The sequence below is a fragment of the Glandiceps talaboti genome, chromosome 5, assembly GCF_964340395.1.
Source record: "Glandiceps talaboti chromosome 5, keGlaTala1.1, whole genome shotgun sequence".
NCBI lineage: Eukaryota > Metazoa > Hemichordata > Enteropneusta > Spengelidae > Glandiceps > Glandiceps talaboti.
Window position 1 is genome coordinate 26,000,992 of NC_135553.1, and position 17,050 is coordinate 26,018,041.

Consider the following 17,050-nt stretch of genomic DNA (forward strand, 5'->3'; position numbering starts at 1 on the left):
ATACTATTTGACAGGCAAAGGTATCCAAAAAACTGAACTGTGACAAGTAAAGGGACTATAACAAGAACCAAAACTTCCCTAAATTATTCAAACTGAGCCACAAAAAATGTATACATTGACTGCTAAGTGGACTTTCCATGAGATTATAAAAAAAATTTTCAATAATTTGCTATTAAGTATTACATTTACCATTCATCAAGTGTTTTCTTTCTCTTCCTGTTTCAGTTAAAAGATCTGATGTACTTTCTGGTCATTCTTGTAATCTTTATCCTAAGTTTTGGTATTGCAAATGAAGCTATACTCTATCCTAATATGGAGCCTAACTTGCTGGTTATCTTCAAGTCTATCTATAAACCCTACTGGCAGCTGTATGGAGAACTTTTCCTGGAAGAAATTGAAGGTACTTGTAGAAGACAAAAAGGGGCTTATTATCTCCAAGCATTGATTGACAAATTTACAGAAGAAAGATCCATAATACATCATATCATGAATACCCACTTTGCAGTCATTTTTTAAAGAAGTGTCACCAAAGGGTACCTTAAATAAGAGCCAAATCACATGGCAATGCTAACCCAGTCAATTAAATGTGGCTGAAAGAACTGCTAGAAAATTACTTGCTTGCTAGCAGAATGTTTTAACTGGTTTTGTTGGGAAAACTGGAAAATTATTATTTTTTTAAAAAGAGATTGAATAATTGCACTAACAACCATGGTCCTCACTTGGAGTCTCAGAGGGAACACCACTCCAGGAAATAGATTATTTTCATATTTTTTATGAACTTTGGGTTCTAGAGAGTCATTTCATGATTTCATATCTGATTTCATGGTATTTAAGTTTGAATGCCACTATAATGTCTAATGCCCCTAGAGCCTTCTATCTATTTAGCATCTATTTACTAGAGCCTTCCATCTGTATAGCATCTATTCACTAGAGCCTTCTATCTGTATAGCATCTATTGACTAGAGCCTTCTATCTGTATAGCATCTATTGACTAGAGCCTTCTATCTGTATAGCATCTATTCACTAGAGCCTTCTATCTATATAGCATCTATTGACTAGAGCCTTCTATCTGTATAGCATCTATTTGCTAGAGCCTTCTATCTATATAGCATCTATTGACTAGAGCCTTCTATCTGTATAGCATCTATTGACTAGAGCCTTCTATCTATATAGCATCTATTGACTAGAGCCTTCTATCTGTATAGCATCTATTCACTAGAGCCTTCTATCTGTATAGCATCTATTCACTAGAGCCTTCTATCTGTATAGCATCTATTCACTAGAGCCTTCTATCTGTATAGCATCTATTGACTAGAGCCTTCTATCTGTATAGCATCTATTGACTAGAGCCTTCTATCTGTATAGCATCTATTGACTAGAGCCTTCTATCTGTATAGCATCTATTCACTAGAGCCTTCTATCTGTATAGCATCTATTCACTAGAGCCTTCTATCTGTATAGCATCTATTGACTAGAGCCTTCTATCTATATAGCATCTATTGACTAGAGCCTTCTATCTGTATAGCATCTATTGACTAGAGCCTTCTATCTGTATAGCATCTATTGACTAGAGCCTTCTATCTGTATAGCATCTATTGACTAGAGCCTTCTATCTGTATAGCATCTATTCACTAGAGCCTTCTATCTGTATAGCATCTATTCACTAGAGCCTTCTATCTGTATAGCATCTATTGACTAGAGCCTTCTATCTATATAGCATCTATTCACTAGAGCCTTCTATCTGTATAGCATCTATTTACTAGAGCCTTCTATCTATATAGCATCTATTGACTAGAGCCTTCTATCTATATAGCATCTATTGACTAGAGCCTTCTATCTGTATAGCATCTATTTGCTAGAGCCTTCTATCTGTATAGCATCTATTGACTAGAGCCTTCTATCTGTATAGCATCTATTGACTAGAGCCTTCTATCTGTATAGCATCTATTCACTAGAGCCTTCTATCTGTATAGCATCTATTTACTAGAGCCTTCTATCGGTATAGCATCTATTGACTAGAGCCTTCTATCTATATAGCATCTATTGACTAGAGCCTTCTATCTATATAGCATCTATTCACTAGAGCCTTCTATCTGTATAGCATCTATTTACTAGAGCCTTCTATCTATATAGCATCTATTGACTAGAGCCTTCTATCTATATAGCATCTATTGACTAGAGCCTTCTATCTGTATAGCATCTATTTGCTAGAGCCTTCTATCTGTATAGCATCTATTGACTAGAGCCTTCTATCTGTATAGCATCTATTGACTAGAGCCTTCTATCTATATAGCATCTATTGACTAGAGCCTTCTATCTGTATAGCATCTATTGACTAGAGCCTTCTATCTGTATAGCATCTATTGACTAGAGCCTTCTATCTGTATAGCATCTATTGACTAGAGCCTTATATCTGTATAGCATCTATTGACTAGAGCCTTCTATCTATATAGCATCTATTTGCTAGAGCCTTCTATCTGTATAGCATCTATTGACTAGAGCCTTCTATCTGTATAGCATCTATTGACTAGAGCCTTCTATCTGTATAGCATCTATTGACTAGAGCCTTCTATCTATATAGCATCTATTGACTAGAGCCTTCTATCTGTATAGCATCTATTGACTAGAGCCTTCTATCTATATAGCATCTATTGACTAGAGCCTTCTATCTGTATAGCATCTATTGACTAGAGCCTTCTATCTATATAGCATCTATTGACTAGAGCCTTCTATCTGTATAGCATCTATTGACTAGAGCCTTCTATCTGTATAGCATCTATTCACTAGAGCCTTCTATCTGTATAGCATCTATTTACTAGAGCCTTCTATCTGTATAGCATCTATTGACTAGAGCCTTCTATCTGTATAGCATCTATTCACTAGAGCCTTCTATCTGTATAGCATCTATTGACTAGAGCCTTCTATCTGTATAGCATCTATTCACTAGAGCCTTCTATCTGTATAGCATCTATTCACTAGAGCCTTCTATCTGTATAGCATCTATTGACTAGAGCCTTCTATCTATATAGCATCTATTTACTAGAGCCTTCTATCTGTATAGCATCTATTCACTAGAGCCTTCTATCTGTATAGCATCTATTGACTAGAGCCTTCTATCTATATAGCATCTATTGACTAGAGCCTTCTATCTGTATAGCATCTATTCACTAGAGCCTTCTATCTGTATAGCATCTATTGACTTCATGTCATATTGGAAACTGACATGCTTTGAATTAATTGGTTGATCACTGATGTTTAATTAGCATACAATCACTACAATTGTCTGTTATTTGATGTCATTTCCAGGATTAGAGAATGATACCTGTTATGAGGATCCAAGGTATATGGGTAGATGTCCTGAGACAGAGCAATATTCATGGGTTGCACCTGTACTCACAGCAATCTACATGTTAATCTCTAATATCTTACTTATCAATCTACTCATTGCTATGTTCAGGTAAGTTAATGTTGTAGAATCACAACCCCCTCCCCTCAGTATCTTAGAATCACAACCCCCTCCCCCAATGTCTTACAATCACCCCCCCCCCCCCCCGTCTTAGAATCACAAACCCCCAATGTCTTAGAATCACAAAACCCCAGTGTCTAGAAACGCAAACCCCCAGTGTCTAGAATCTCAAATCCCCAGTGTCTAGAATCACAAAACCCCAGTGTCTAGAATCTAAAACCCCCAGTGTCTAGAATCTACAACCCCCAGTGTCTAGAATCACAAACCCCCAGTGTCTAGAAACTCAAACCCCCAATGTCTGGAATCCCCAGTGTCTAGAACCACAAACTCCAGTGTGTAGAATCACAAAACCCCCAGTGTCTTGAATCTAAAACCCCCAGTGTCTAGAATCTCAAATCCCCAGTGTCTAGAATCACAAAACCCCCAGTGTCTAGAATCACAAACCCCCAGTGTCTAGAATCACAAACCCCCAGTGTCTAGAAACTCAAACCCCAATGTCTGGAATCCCCAGTGTCTAGAACCACAAACTCCAGTGTGTAGAATCACAAAACCCCCAGTGTCTTGAATCTAAAACCCCCAGTGTCTAGAATCTCAAATCCCCAGTGTCTAGAATCACAAAACCCCCAGTGTCTAGAATCACAAACCCCCAGTGTTTAGAATCTCAAACCCACAATGTCTAGAATCACAAAACCCCAGTGTCTAGAATCTCAAATCCCCAGTGTCTAGAATCTAAAACCCCCAGTGTCTAGAATCACAAACCCCCAGTGTCTAGAATCTCAAACCCCCAGTGTCTAGAATCTCAAATCCCCAGTGTCTAGAATCTACAACCCCTCAGTGTCTAGAATCTAAAACCCCCAGTGTCTAGAATCTAAAACCCCCGGTGTCTAGAATCACAAACCCCATTGTCTAGAATCACAAACCCTCAGTGTCTAGAATCTCAAATCCCCAGTGTCTAGAATCTACAACCCCCAGTGTCTAGAATCACAAACCCCCAATGTCTGGAATCCCCAGTGTCTAGAATCACAAAACCCCACTGTCTAGAATCTCAAACCCCCAGTGTCTAGAACCACAAACCCCCAGTGTCTAGAATCACAAAACCCCAGTGTCTAGAATCTCAGACCCCCAGTGTCTAGAATCTCAAACCCCCAGTGTCTAGAATCTCAAATCCCCAGTGTCTAGAATCTAAAACCCCCAGTGTCTAGAATCACAAACCCCCAGTGTCTAGAATCTCAAACCCCCAGTGTCTAGAATCTCAAATCCCCAGTGTCTAGAATCTACAACCCCTCAGTGTCTAGAATCTAAAACCCCCAGTGTCTAGAATCTACAACCCCCAGTGTCTAGAATCACAAACCCCCAGTGTCTAGAAACTCAAACCCCCAATGTCTGGAATCCCCAGTGTCTAGAACCACAAACTCCAGTGTGTAGAATCACAAAACCCCCAGTGTCTTGAATCTAAAACCCCCAGTGTCTAGAATCTCAAATCCCCAGTGTCTAGAATCACAAAACCCCCAGTGTCTAGAATCACAAACCCCCAGTGTCTAGAATCACAAAACCCCAGTGTCTAGAATCTCAGACCCCCAATGTCTGGAATCTCAAACCCCCAGTGTCTAGAATCTCAAATCCCCAGTGTCTAGAATCACAAACCCTCAGTGTCTAGAATCACAAAACCCCACTGTCTAGAATCTCAGACCCCCAGTGTCTAGAACCACAAACCCCCAGTGTCTAGAATCACAAAACCCCAGTGTCTAGAATCTAAAACCCCCAGTGTCTAGAATCTCAAATCCCCAGTGTCTAGAATCACATTAAACCCTCAGTGTCTAGAATCTCAAATCCCCAGTGTCTAGAATCTAAAAACCCCAGTGTCTAGAATCTCAAACCCCCAGTGTCTAGAACCACAAACCCCCAGTGTCTAGAACCACAAACCCACAATGTCTAGAATCACAAACCCCCAATGCCTAGAATCTCAGACCCCCAGTGTCTAGAATCACAAAACCCCAGTGTCTAGAATCTACAACCCCCAGTGTCTAGAACCACAAACCCCCAGTGTTTAGAATCTCAAATTCCCAGTGTTTAGAATCTCAAATCCCCAGTGTCTAGAATTTAAAACCCCCAGTGTCTAGAATCTCAAATCCCCAGTGTCTAGAATCTCAAATCCCCAGTGTCTGTGATAAAATGGCTCACATAAATCAGGTTACTTTGCCTCTGTGATGATCTGGTCTTTAGTATAAACTAACACACAAAGATGATAAGTATGTGTCTGATGTTCAGTAATAAATAATGAAAAGACAGCCAGACTGTAACAAATGAAAACACTAATGACAAAAAAATATGGTAAGTAAAACAATTCAAGCCTTCTGTCTGATCTGATCAGATTTTAATTTGGTTGGTTATATACATGTGGTGTCATGATGGTCAAATGACGGTCAGCTTGGAATCTCCTGGTTACAGGTTCAAGCCTTGCCACTGCCATTTCTGAAAGTCCTAGGGAAAGATTTAAACCAAAGTTGTGCCCCAGTTAACTCAGCTGTATAATTGGCAACCTCATAGGATAAAGGTTGCCATGTGAAGGTTTTCCTGTAATCCTATGTACTTACAGAGGTTGTAATGGATTGCCTGCTTCACTGGCAGTTGAGGAATTGTGAATGGCCATTGTGCCACTGTAGGTCCATGCCAGGAGGTAATAATTATAAAGTACTCTGAACACAATATTGGAAAGCACTATTTAAAAAATAAAATTATTAATGTTATGCACTGATATTTGATAATCAGTTTGCCATGTTTTTTCTGTCAGTTTTACATTTCAGAAAGTCCAGGAGAAATCGGAGACAATCTGGCGGTATTACCGGTATGAATTAATCAGTGAATATTTTGACAGACCAGCACTAGCACCACCATTGATCATTATCAACCATTTGTACAGATTCTGTAAGATGTGCTGGTACAAGATTGACCTTAATAGAAAACTGACAAGTAAGTAGCACCTTGTCTGTTAAGTATGTTGTGTTGTGTCAGGGCACCCTCATTCCCTTTCACATCAGTATTGACTGGAGCCTTTCCTAGCATTAGGCAATCAGACTAAGGGCATGTAGAGGTCCAAACTCAGATAGTGTAGAGGTCCTAACTCAGATCATATAGAGGTCCAAACTCAGATCATGTAGAGGTCCTAACTCAGATCATGTAGAGGTCCAAACTAAGAGAATGTAGAGGTCCAAACTCAGATCATGTACAGGTCCAAACTCAGATCATGTAGAGGTCCAAACTAAGAGAATGTAGAGGTCCAAACTCAGATCATGTAGAGGTCCTAATTCAGAGTGTATAGAGGTCCTAATTCAGGGTGTATAGAGGTCCAAACTCAGAGTGTGTAGACGTCCTAACTCAGAGCATGTAGAGGTCCTAACTCAGAGAATGTAGAGGTCCTAACTCAGAGAATGTAGAGGTCCTAACTCAGAGCATGTAGAGGTCCTAACTCAGAGAATGTAGAGGTCCTAACTCAGAGAATGTAGAGGTCCAAACTCGGAGCATTGAGTTTTTACCTTGTATATAAGTCATCATTAATTGCTATTGTACATGGTTCATTGAACTTTTGATATACCCAGGTCAGTGATTCTCTGAAGGAATGGTGCCCTAGGAAATATTGAAATACTCTACAGATGAAATTGAGTAATGTTGAATGAGATGTAATACTAGTGAAGATCAGAGAAAAACTAGTTATTGTGACTTCATCAATTATCAACAGTGGTGTTTCAGAGATAATGTATTTGCTGGTTTCCATGAAGGCATTCTTTATCTGATTTCAAACTGTCTTCTGGTGTATTTCACAGAGGCTGAACAATCGTTACCTGCAACAGACAGAGAAAAGAAGAAGGAAGATATTATGAATGCTCATAACACAATGATATCACATTGTTTGAGTAAGTTATACACACCATATTGTACTAAAACATTAAAAATTATATAATTTTAGTATTTGCAAGAAACATGTAAAACTGATAGACTGACATCTTTATCATGCATTTAGGCTTGTGATTGTTTGTCAATAAATAATTAGTGACAGGCTCTCAGACTCTGTATGTTGTCAATTTGAGCCTCTTAGCTTTGTAACTTTTCCTGGTGTAAGTCCTTGAGTGAGATTTGAACCATGATTGTACCCCAGTCAACCCAGCTATATAAATGGAGACCTGGTAGGATAGAGGTTGCTAGGGTTTAATCCTATGCATTACAAAGGCTGCAATGGATTGTATACTTCCCAAGAGTTGAGGCAGAATGTAAGGCCATTGTGCCAATATATGTCTGTGTTATAGCTAGGGGTAATAATTGTAATATAAGGCCATTGTGCCAATATATGTCTGTGTTATAGCTAGGGGTAATAATTGTTATATAAGGCCATTGTGCCAATATATGTCTGTGTTATAGCTAGGGGTAATAATTGTAATATAAGGCCATTGTGCCAATATATGTCTGTGTTATAGCCAGGAGTAATAATTGTAATATAAGGCCATTGTGCCAATATATGTCTGTGCTATAGCCAGGGGTAATAATTGTAATATAAGGCCATTGTGCCAATATATATATGTGCTATGCTAGGGGTAATAATTGTAATATAAGGCCATTGTGCCAATATATGTCTGTGTTATAGCTAGGGGTAATAATTGTAATATAAGGCCATTGTGCCAATATATATATGTGCTATGCTAGGGGTAATAATTGTAATATAAGGCCATTGTGCCAATATATGTCTGTGTTATAGCCAGGAGTAATAATTGTAATATAAGGCCATTGTGCCAATATATGTCTGTGCTATAGCCAGGGGTAATAATTGTAATATAAGGCCATTGTGCCAATATATGTATGTGCTATAGCCAAGGGTAATAATTGTAATATAAGGCCATTGTGCCAATATATGTCTGTGTTATAGCTAGGGGTAATGATTGTAATATAAGGCCATTGTGCCAATATATGTCTGTGTTATAGCTAGGGGTAATAATTGTAATATAAGGCCATTGTACCAATATATGTCTGTGTTATAGCTAGGGGTAATAATTGTAATATAAGGCCATTGTGCCAATATATGTCTGTGTTATGCTAGGGGTAATAATTGTAATATAAGGCCATTGTGCCAATATATGTCTGTGCTATAGCTAGGGGTAATAATTGTAATATAAGGCCATTGTGCCAATATATGTCTGTGTTATGCTAGGGGTAATAATTGTAATATAAGGCCATTGTGCCAATATATGTCTGTGTTATAGCTAGGGGTAATAATTGTAATATAAGGCCATTATGCCAATATATGTCTGTGTTATAGCTAGGGGTAATAATTGTAATATAAGGCCATTTTGCCAATATATGTCTATGCTATAGCTAGGGGTAATAATTGTAATATAAGGCCATTGTGCCAATATATGTCTGTTCTATAGCTAGGGGTAATAATTGTAATATAAGGCCATTGTGCCAATATATGTCTGTGTTATAGCTAGGGGTAATAATTGTAATATAAGGCCATTGTACCAATATATGTCTGTGCTATAGCCAAGGGTAATAATTGTAATATAAGGCCATTGTACCAATATATGTCTGTGTTATAGCTAGGGGTAATAATTGTAATATAAGGGCATTGTGCCAATATATGTCTGTGTTATAGCTAGGGGTAATAATTGTAATATAAGGCCATTGTACCAATATATGTCTGTGTTATAGCTAGGGGTAATAATTGTAATATAAGGCCATTGTGCCAATATCTGTCTGTGTTATAGCTAGGGGTAATAATTGTAATATAAGGCCATTGTGCCAATATATGTATGTGCTATGCTAGGGGTAATAATTGTAATATAAGGCCATTGTACCAATATATGTCTGTGTTATAGCCAGGGGTAATAATTGTAATGTAAGGCCATTGTGCCAATATATGTCTGTGCTATAGCCAGGGGTAATAATTGTAATATAAGGCCATTGTGCCAATATATGTCTGTGTTATGCTAGGGGTAATAATTGTAATATAAGGCCATTGTGCCAATATATGTCTGTGTTATAGCTAGGGGTAATAATTGTAATATAAGGCCATTGTACCAATATATGTCTGTGCTATAGCCAAGGGTAATAATTGTAATATAAGGCCATTGTGCCAATATATGTCTGTGTTATAGCTAGGGGTAATAATTGTAATATAAGGCCATTGTACCAATATATGTCTGTGCTATAGCCAAGGGTAATAATTGTAATATAAGGCCATTGTGCCAATATATGTCTGTGCTATAGCTAGGGGTAATAATTGTAATATAAGGCCATTGTGCCAATATATGTCTGTGTTATAGCTAGGGGTAATAATTGTAATATAAGGCCATTGTGCCAATATATGTCTGTGCTATAGCTAGGGGTAATAATTGTAATATAAGGCCATTGTGCCAATATATGTCTGTGTTATAGCTAGGGGTAATAATTGTAATATAAGGCCATTGTGCCAATATATGTCTGTGCTATAGCTAGGGGTAATAATTGTAATATAAGGCCATTGTGCCAATATATGTCTGTGTTATAGCTAGGGGTAATAATTGTAATATAAGGCCATTGTGCCAATATATGTCTGTGCTATAGCTAGGGGTAATAATTGTAATATAAGGCCATTGTGCCAATATATGTCTGTGTTATAGCTAGGGGTAATAATTGTAATATAAGGCCATTGTGCCAATATATGTCTGTGCTATAGCTAGGGGTAATAATTGTAATATAAGGCCATTGTGCCAATATATGTCTGTGCTATAGCCAGGGGTAATAATTGTAATATAAGGCCATTGTACCAATATATGTCTGTGTTATAGCTAGGGGTAATAATTGTAATATAAGGCCATTGTGCCAATATATGTCTGTGTTATAGCTAGGGGTAATAATTGTAATATAAGGCCATTGTGCCAATATATGTCTGTGCTATAGCTAGGGGTAATAATTGTAATATAAGGCCATTGTACCAATATATGTCTGTGTTATAGCTAGGGGTAATAATTGTAATATAAGGCCATTGTACCAATATATGTCTGTGCTATAGCCAAGGGTAATAATTGTAATATAAGGCCATTGTGCCAATATATGTCTGTGTTATAGCTAGGGGTAATAATTGTAATGTAAGGCCATTATGCCAATATATGTCTGTGCTATAGCTAGGGGTAATAATTGTAATATAAGGCCATTATGCCAATATATGTCTGTGCTATAGCCAGGGGTAATAATTGTAATATAAGGCCATTGTGCCAATATATGTCTGTGTTATAGCTAGGGGTAATAATTGTAATATAAGGCCATTGTGCCAATATATGTCTGTGTTATAGCTAGGGGTAATAATTGTAATATAAGGCCATTGTGCCAATATATGTCTGTTCTATAGCTAGGGGTAATAATTGTAATATAAGGCCATTGTGCCAATATATGTCTGTGCTATAGCTAGGGGTAATAATTGTTATATAAGGCCATTGTGCCAATATATGTCTGTGTTATAGCTAGGGGTAATAATTGTAATATAAGGGCATTGTGCCAATATATGTCTGTGTTATAGCTAGGGGTAATAATTGTAATATAAGGCCATTATGCCAATATATGTCTGTTCTATAGCTAGGGGTAATAATTGTTATATAAGGCCATTGTGCCAATATATGTCTGTGTTATAGCTAGGGGTAATAATTGTAATATAAGGCCATTATGCCAATATATGTCTGTGCTATAGCTAGGGGTAATAATTGTAATATAAGGCCATTGTGCCAATATATGTCTGTGTTATAGCTAGGGGTAATAATTGTAATATAAGGCCATTGTGCCAATATATGTCTGTGCTATAGCTAGGGGTAATAATTGTAATATAAGGGCATTGTGCCAATATATGTCTGTGCTATAGCTAGGGGTAATAATTGTAATATAAGGCCATTGTGCCAATATATGTCTGTGCTATAGCTAGGGGTAATAATTGTAATATAAGGGCCATTGTGCCAATATATGTCTGTGCTATGCTAGGGGTAATAATTGTAATATAAGGCCATTATGCCAATATATGTCTGTTCTATAGCTAGGGGTAATAATTGTAATATAAGGCCATTGTGCCAATATATGTCTGTGTTATAGCCAGGGGTAATAATTGTAATGTAAGGCCATTATGCCAATATATGTCTGTTCTATAGCTAGGGGTAATAATTGTAATATAAGGCCATTGTGCCAATATATGTCTGTGTTATGCTAGGGGTAATAATTGTAATATAAGGCCATTGTGCCAATATATGTCTGTGTTATAGCTAGGGGTAATAATTGTAATATAAGGCCATTGTGCCAAAATATGTCTGTGTTATAGCTAGGGGTAATAATTGTAATATAAGGCCATTGTGCCAATATATGTCTGTGTTATAGCTAGGGGTAATAATTGTAATATAAGGCCATTGTGCCAATATATGTCTGTGTTATAGCTAGGGGTAATAATTGTAATATAAGGCCATTGTGCCAAAATATGTCTGTGTTATAGCTAGGGGTAATAATTGTAATATAAGGCCATTGTGCCAATATATGTCTGTGCTATAGCTAGGGGTAATAATTGTAATATAAGGCCATTGTGCCAAAATATGTCTGTGTTATAGCTAGGGGTAATAATTGTAATATAAGGCCATTGTGCCAATATATGTCTGTGCTATAGCTAGGGGTAATAATTGTAATATAAGGCCATTGTGCCAATATATGTCTGTGTTATAGCTAGGGGTAATAATTGTAATATAAGGGCCATTGTGCCAATATATGTCTGTGTTATAGCTAGGGGTAATAATTGTAATATAAGGGCCATTGTACCAATATATGTCTGTGTTATAGCTAGGGGTAATAATTGTAATGTAAGGCCATTGTGCCAATATCTGTCTGTGTTATAGCTAGGGGTAATAATTGTAATATAAGGCCATTGTGCCAATATATGTATGTGCTATGCTAGGGGTAATAATTGTAATATAAGGCCATTGTGCCAATATATGTCGGTGTTATAGCCAGGGGTAATAATTGTAATATAAGGCCATTGTGCCAATATATGTATGTGCTATGCTAGGGGTAATAATTGTAATATAAGGCCATTGTGCCAATATATGTATGTGCTATGCTAGGGGTAATAATTGTAATATAAGGCCATTGTACCAATATATGTCTGTGCTATAGCTAGGGGTAATAATTGTAATATAAGGCCATTGTGCCAATATATGTCTGTGCTAGGGGTAATAATTGTAATATAAGGCCATTGTGCCAATATATGTCTGTGTTATAGCTAGGGGTAATAATTGTAATATAAGGCCATTGTGCCAATATATGTCTGTGCTATAGCTAGGGGTAATAATTGTAATATAAGGCCATTGTGCCAATATATGTCTGTGCTATGCTAGGGGTAATAATTGTAATATAAGGCCATTGTGCCAATATATGTCTGTGCTATAGCTAGGGGTAATAATTGTAATATAAGGCCATTGTGCCAATATATGTCTGTGCTATAGCCAAGGGTAATAATTGTAATATAAGGCCATTGTGCCAATATATGTCTGTGCTAGGGGTAATAATTGTAATGTAAGGCCATTGTGCCAATATATGTCTGTGCTATAGCTAGGGGTAATAATTGTAATATAAGGCCATTGTGCCAATATATGTCTGTGTTATAGCTAGGGGTAATAATTGTAATATAAGGCCATTGTGCCAATATATGTCTGTGTTATAGCTAGGGGTAATAATTGTAATATAAGGCCATTGTGCCAATATATGTCTGTGCTATAGCTAGGGGTAATAATTGTAATATAAGGCCATTGTGCCAATATATGTCTGTGCTATAGCTAGGGGTAATAATTGTAATATAAGGCCATTTTGCCAATATATGTCTGTGCTATAGCTAGGGGTAATAATTGTAATATAAGGCCATTGTGCCAATATATGTCTGTGCTATAGCTAGGGGTAATAATTGTAATATAAGGCCATTGTGCCAATATATGTCTGTGTTATAGCCAGGGGTAATAATTGTAATATAAGGCCATTGTGCCAATATATGTCTGTGCTATAGCTAGGGGTAATAATTGTAATATAAGGCCATTGTGCCAATATATGTCTGTGTTATAGCCAGGGGTAATAATTGTAATATAAGGCCATTGTGCCAATATATGTCTGTGCTATAGCTAGGGGTAATAATTGTAATATAAGGCCATTGTGCCAATATATGTCTGTGCTATGCTAGGGGTAATAATTGTAATATAAGGGCCATTGTGCCAATATATGTCTGTGCTATGCTAGGGGTAATAATTGTAATATAAGGCCATTGTGCCAATATATGTCTGTGCTATAGCTAGGGGTAATAATTGTAATATAATGCCATTGTGCCAATATATGTCTGTGTTATAGCTAGGGGTAATAATTGTAATATAAGGGCCATTGTGCCAATATCTGTCTGTGTTATAGCTAGGGGTAATAATTGTAATATAAGGCCATTGTGCCAATATATGTCTGTGCTATAGCTAGGGGTAATAATTGTAATATAAGGGCCATTGTGCCAATATCTGTCTGTGTTATAGCTAGGGGTAATAATTGTAATATAAGGGCCATTGTGCCAATATATGTCTGTGCTATAGCTAGGGGTAATAATTGTAATATAAGGCCATTGTGCCAATATCTGTCTGTGTTATAGCTAGGGGTAATAATTGTAATGTAAGGGCCATTGTGCCAATATATGTCTGTGCTATAGCTAGGGGTAATAATTGTAATATAAGGGCCATTGTGCCAATATCTGTCTGTGTTATAGCTAGGGGTAATAATTGTAATATAAGGGCCATTGTACCAATATCTGTCTGTGCTATAGCTAGGGGTAATAATTGTAATATAATGGCCATTGTGCCAATATATGTCTGTGTTATAGCTAGGGGTAATAATTGTAATATAAGGCCATTGTGCCAATATATGTCTGTGCTATAGCTAGGGGTAATAATTGTAATATAAGGCCATTGTGCCAATATATGTCTGTGTTATAGCTAGGGGTAATAATTGTAATATAAGGCCATTGTGCCAATATATGTCTGTGTTATAGCTCGGGGTAATAATTGTAATATAAGGCCATTGTGCCAATATATGTCTGTGTTATAGCTAGGGGTAATAATTGTAATATAAGGCCATTGTGCCAATATATGTCTGTGCTATAGCCAGGGGTAATAATTGTAATATAAGGCCATTGTGCCAATATATGTCTGTGTTATAGCTAGGGGTAATAATTGTAATATAAGGCCATTGTGCCAATATATGTCTGTGCTATAGCCAGGGGTAATAATTGTAATATAAGGCCATTGTGCCAATATATGTCTGTGTTATAGCTAGGGGTAATAATTGTAATATAAGGGCCATTGTACCAATATATGTCTGTGTTATAGCTAGGGGTAATAATTGTAATATAAGGCCATTGTGCCAATATATGTCTGTGCTATAGCTAGGGGTAATAATTGTAATATAAGGCCATTGTGCCAATATATGTCTGTGTTATAGCTAGGGGTAATAATTGTAATATAAGGCCATTGTACCAATATATGTCTGTGCTATAGCCAAGGGTAATAATTGTAATATAAGGCCATTGTGCCAATATATGTCTGTGTTATAGCTAGGGGTAATAATTGTAATATAAGGCCATTGTACCAATATATGTCTGTGTTATAGCTAGGGGTAATAATTGTAATATAAGGGCCATTGTGCCAATATATGTCTGTGTTATAGCTAGGGGTAATAATTGTAATATAAGGGCCATTGTGCCAATATATGTCTGTGTTATAGCCAGGGGTAATAATTGTAATATAAGGCCATTGTGCCAATATCTGTCTGTGTTATAGCTAGGGGTAATAATTGTAATATAAGGCCATTGTGCCAATATATGTCTGTGCTATAGCTAGGGGTAATAATTGTAATATAAGGCCATTGTGCCAATATATGTCTGTGCTATAGCTAGGGGTAATAATTGTAATATAAGGCCATTGTACCAATATATGTCTGTGCTATAGCTAGGGGTAATAATTGTAATATAAGGCCATTGTGCCAATATATGTCTGTGCTATAGCTAGGGGTAATAATTGTAATATAAGGCCATTGTGCCAATATATGTCTGTGTTATAGCTAGGGGTAATAATTGTAATATAAGGCCATTGTACCAATATATGTCTGTGTTATAGCTAGGGGTAATAATTGTAAAATAAGGCCATTGTACCAATATATGTCTGTGCTATAGCCAGGGGTAATAATTGTAATATAAGGCCATTGTGCCAATATATGTCTGTGCTAGGGGTAATAATTGTAAAGTGCTTTTTAATACAGTACAGGAAAGCACTTTATAAAAACTTTATAAAAATCCACAGCTTTATCAGCATCTAGGATGTGCCATTGCTCAAAATATATGTTTTTATTATATTTCAGAACTATTTAAAACAACTAACTACTTGCAGTGTTTTATCAAACCTTGACATTATTATTGTATTATTTTTTTGTAGAGGTACAGGTAGATGATAGATTAGAAGACTACTTGAATGGATTTGAAAAGAAACACATGGAGAACTATTTTATTAAGATGAACCAGGAGTATGCTAAATCCTGGGAATCAACTGTGTCCTCCTCTGGAGAAAGGTAGGAATTCAACAAAGTTTATAAATTATGGACCCTGCATGCACCATGAACTGTAGAATATGTTTTTGATTCCTACACTTTACAAGTTGCTATGGCTGGGTGATGGATGAATGAATGAATGGCAGGCTTGCTAATAGGTTGGTTGGGTGGATTAGGGGATTGAAGGGGGGATCAATGGATTGACAGACTGGTGGGTAGGCAAACAGACAGATGGACGGACGGATGGGTATTCAATTTAAAACATGGATGGATATAAAGATGTATTAATGAAATTATAGTAAAAGGCTGAATTTTGAGAGTCATTTTTCAGGATCTAAAGAAATATTTGTTAATGAAGAACAATTTATAATTAGAAGTACCTACATGTATATTACACTATAGAAAATTGCCTTTCTAATGAATCCTATTTTATGATGTCTCCATGCTGAGATTTATCTTCCAGTAGGCAATTCAAATGTATGTTTGTTCTTGGTGCAACAAATCTTTACACACATTGTTATACCAGAATTTATTGTAAATGCACCCATCCAAAAAGTTGCTTGAATTTCCCTGTTTTCCAAATAGTTGCCTGGGCCAGATTTACAGGAAACTCTGGTACCATTGAAACCATACAACTCAAAACGTTGCTTCCTTGTTCTGGAGTCATATCTAGTAGTAGTTCCAAACTCAGAGCATAAAGAATTTGATGAAAGTTGATGAGATTTAAATGACAGTACCAAATGTTAACTGACTAACTTTACTGGTAGAAGAGTATGGGTCAAAGTTCACATTAAAGTTACCTCAACTAATTACTACTTCTGAGGGTGCTTTACTAACACTGTCCTCAACAGAACACTATTTGTGTAGTACGTTTCAGCTAAATCACTCAGCCTTCTTTAGCTGTTATTGTGTAAGGTTCAATGATGTACACTTGTCGTATGACAGCTGGAAGACATTGTAATTTGTATACCT

The 17,050-nt window shown here is 36.8% G+C and overlaps 1 protein-coding gene across 1 annotated transcript in view; it reads left to right on the forward strand.

The window, feature by feature from the left end:
• LOC144435755 (transient receptor potential cation channel subfamily M member-like 2) overlaps nt 1-17,050 on the forward strand; it is a 38,417-nt gene that overhangs the window by 20,815 nt on the left and 552 nt on the right. The window contains exons 18-22 of the mRNA XM_078124369.1: nt 226-400; nt 3,307-3,457; nt 6,258-6,436; nt 7,288-7,377; nt 15,967-16,099. Coding sequence (XP_077980495.1) covers nt 226-400; nt 3,307-3,457; nt 6,258-6,436; nt 7,288-7,377; nt 15,967-16,099 — 728 coding nt within the window. The remainder of the gene's footprint in view (nt 1-225; nt 401-3,306; nt 3,458-6,257; nt 6,437-7,287; nt 7,378-15,966; nt 16,100-17,050) is intronic.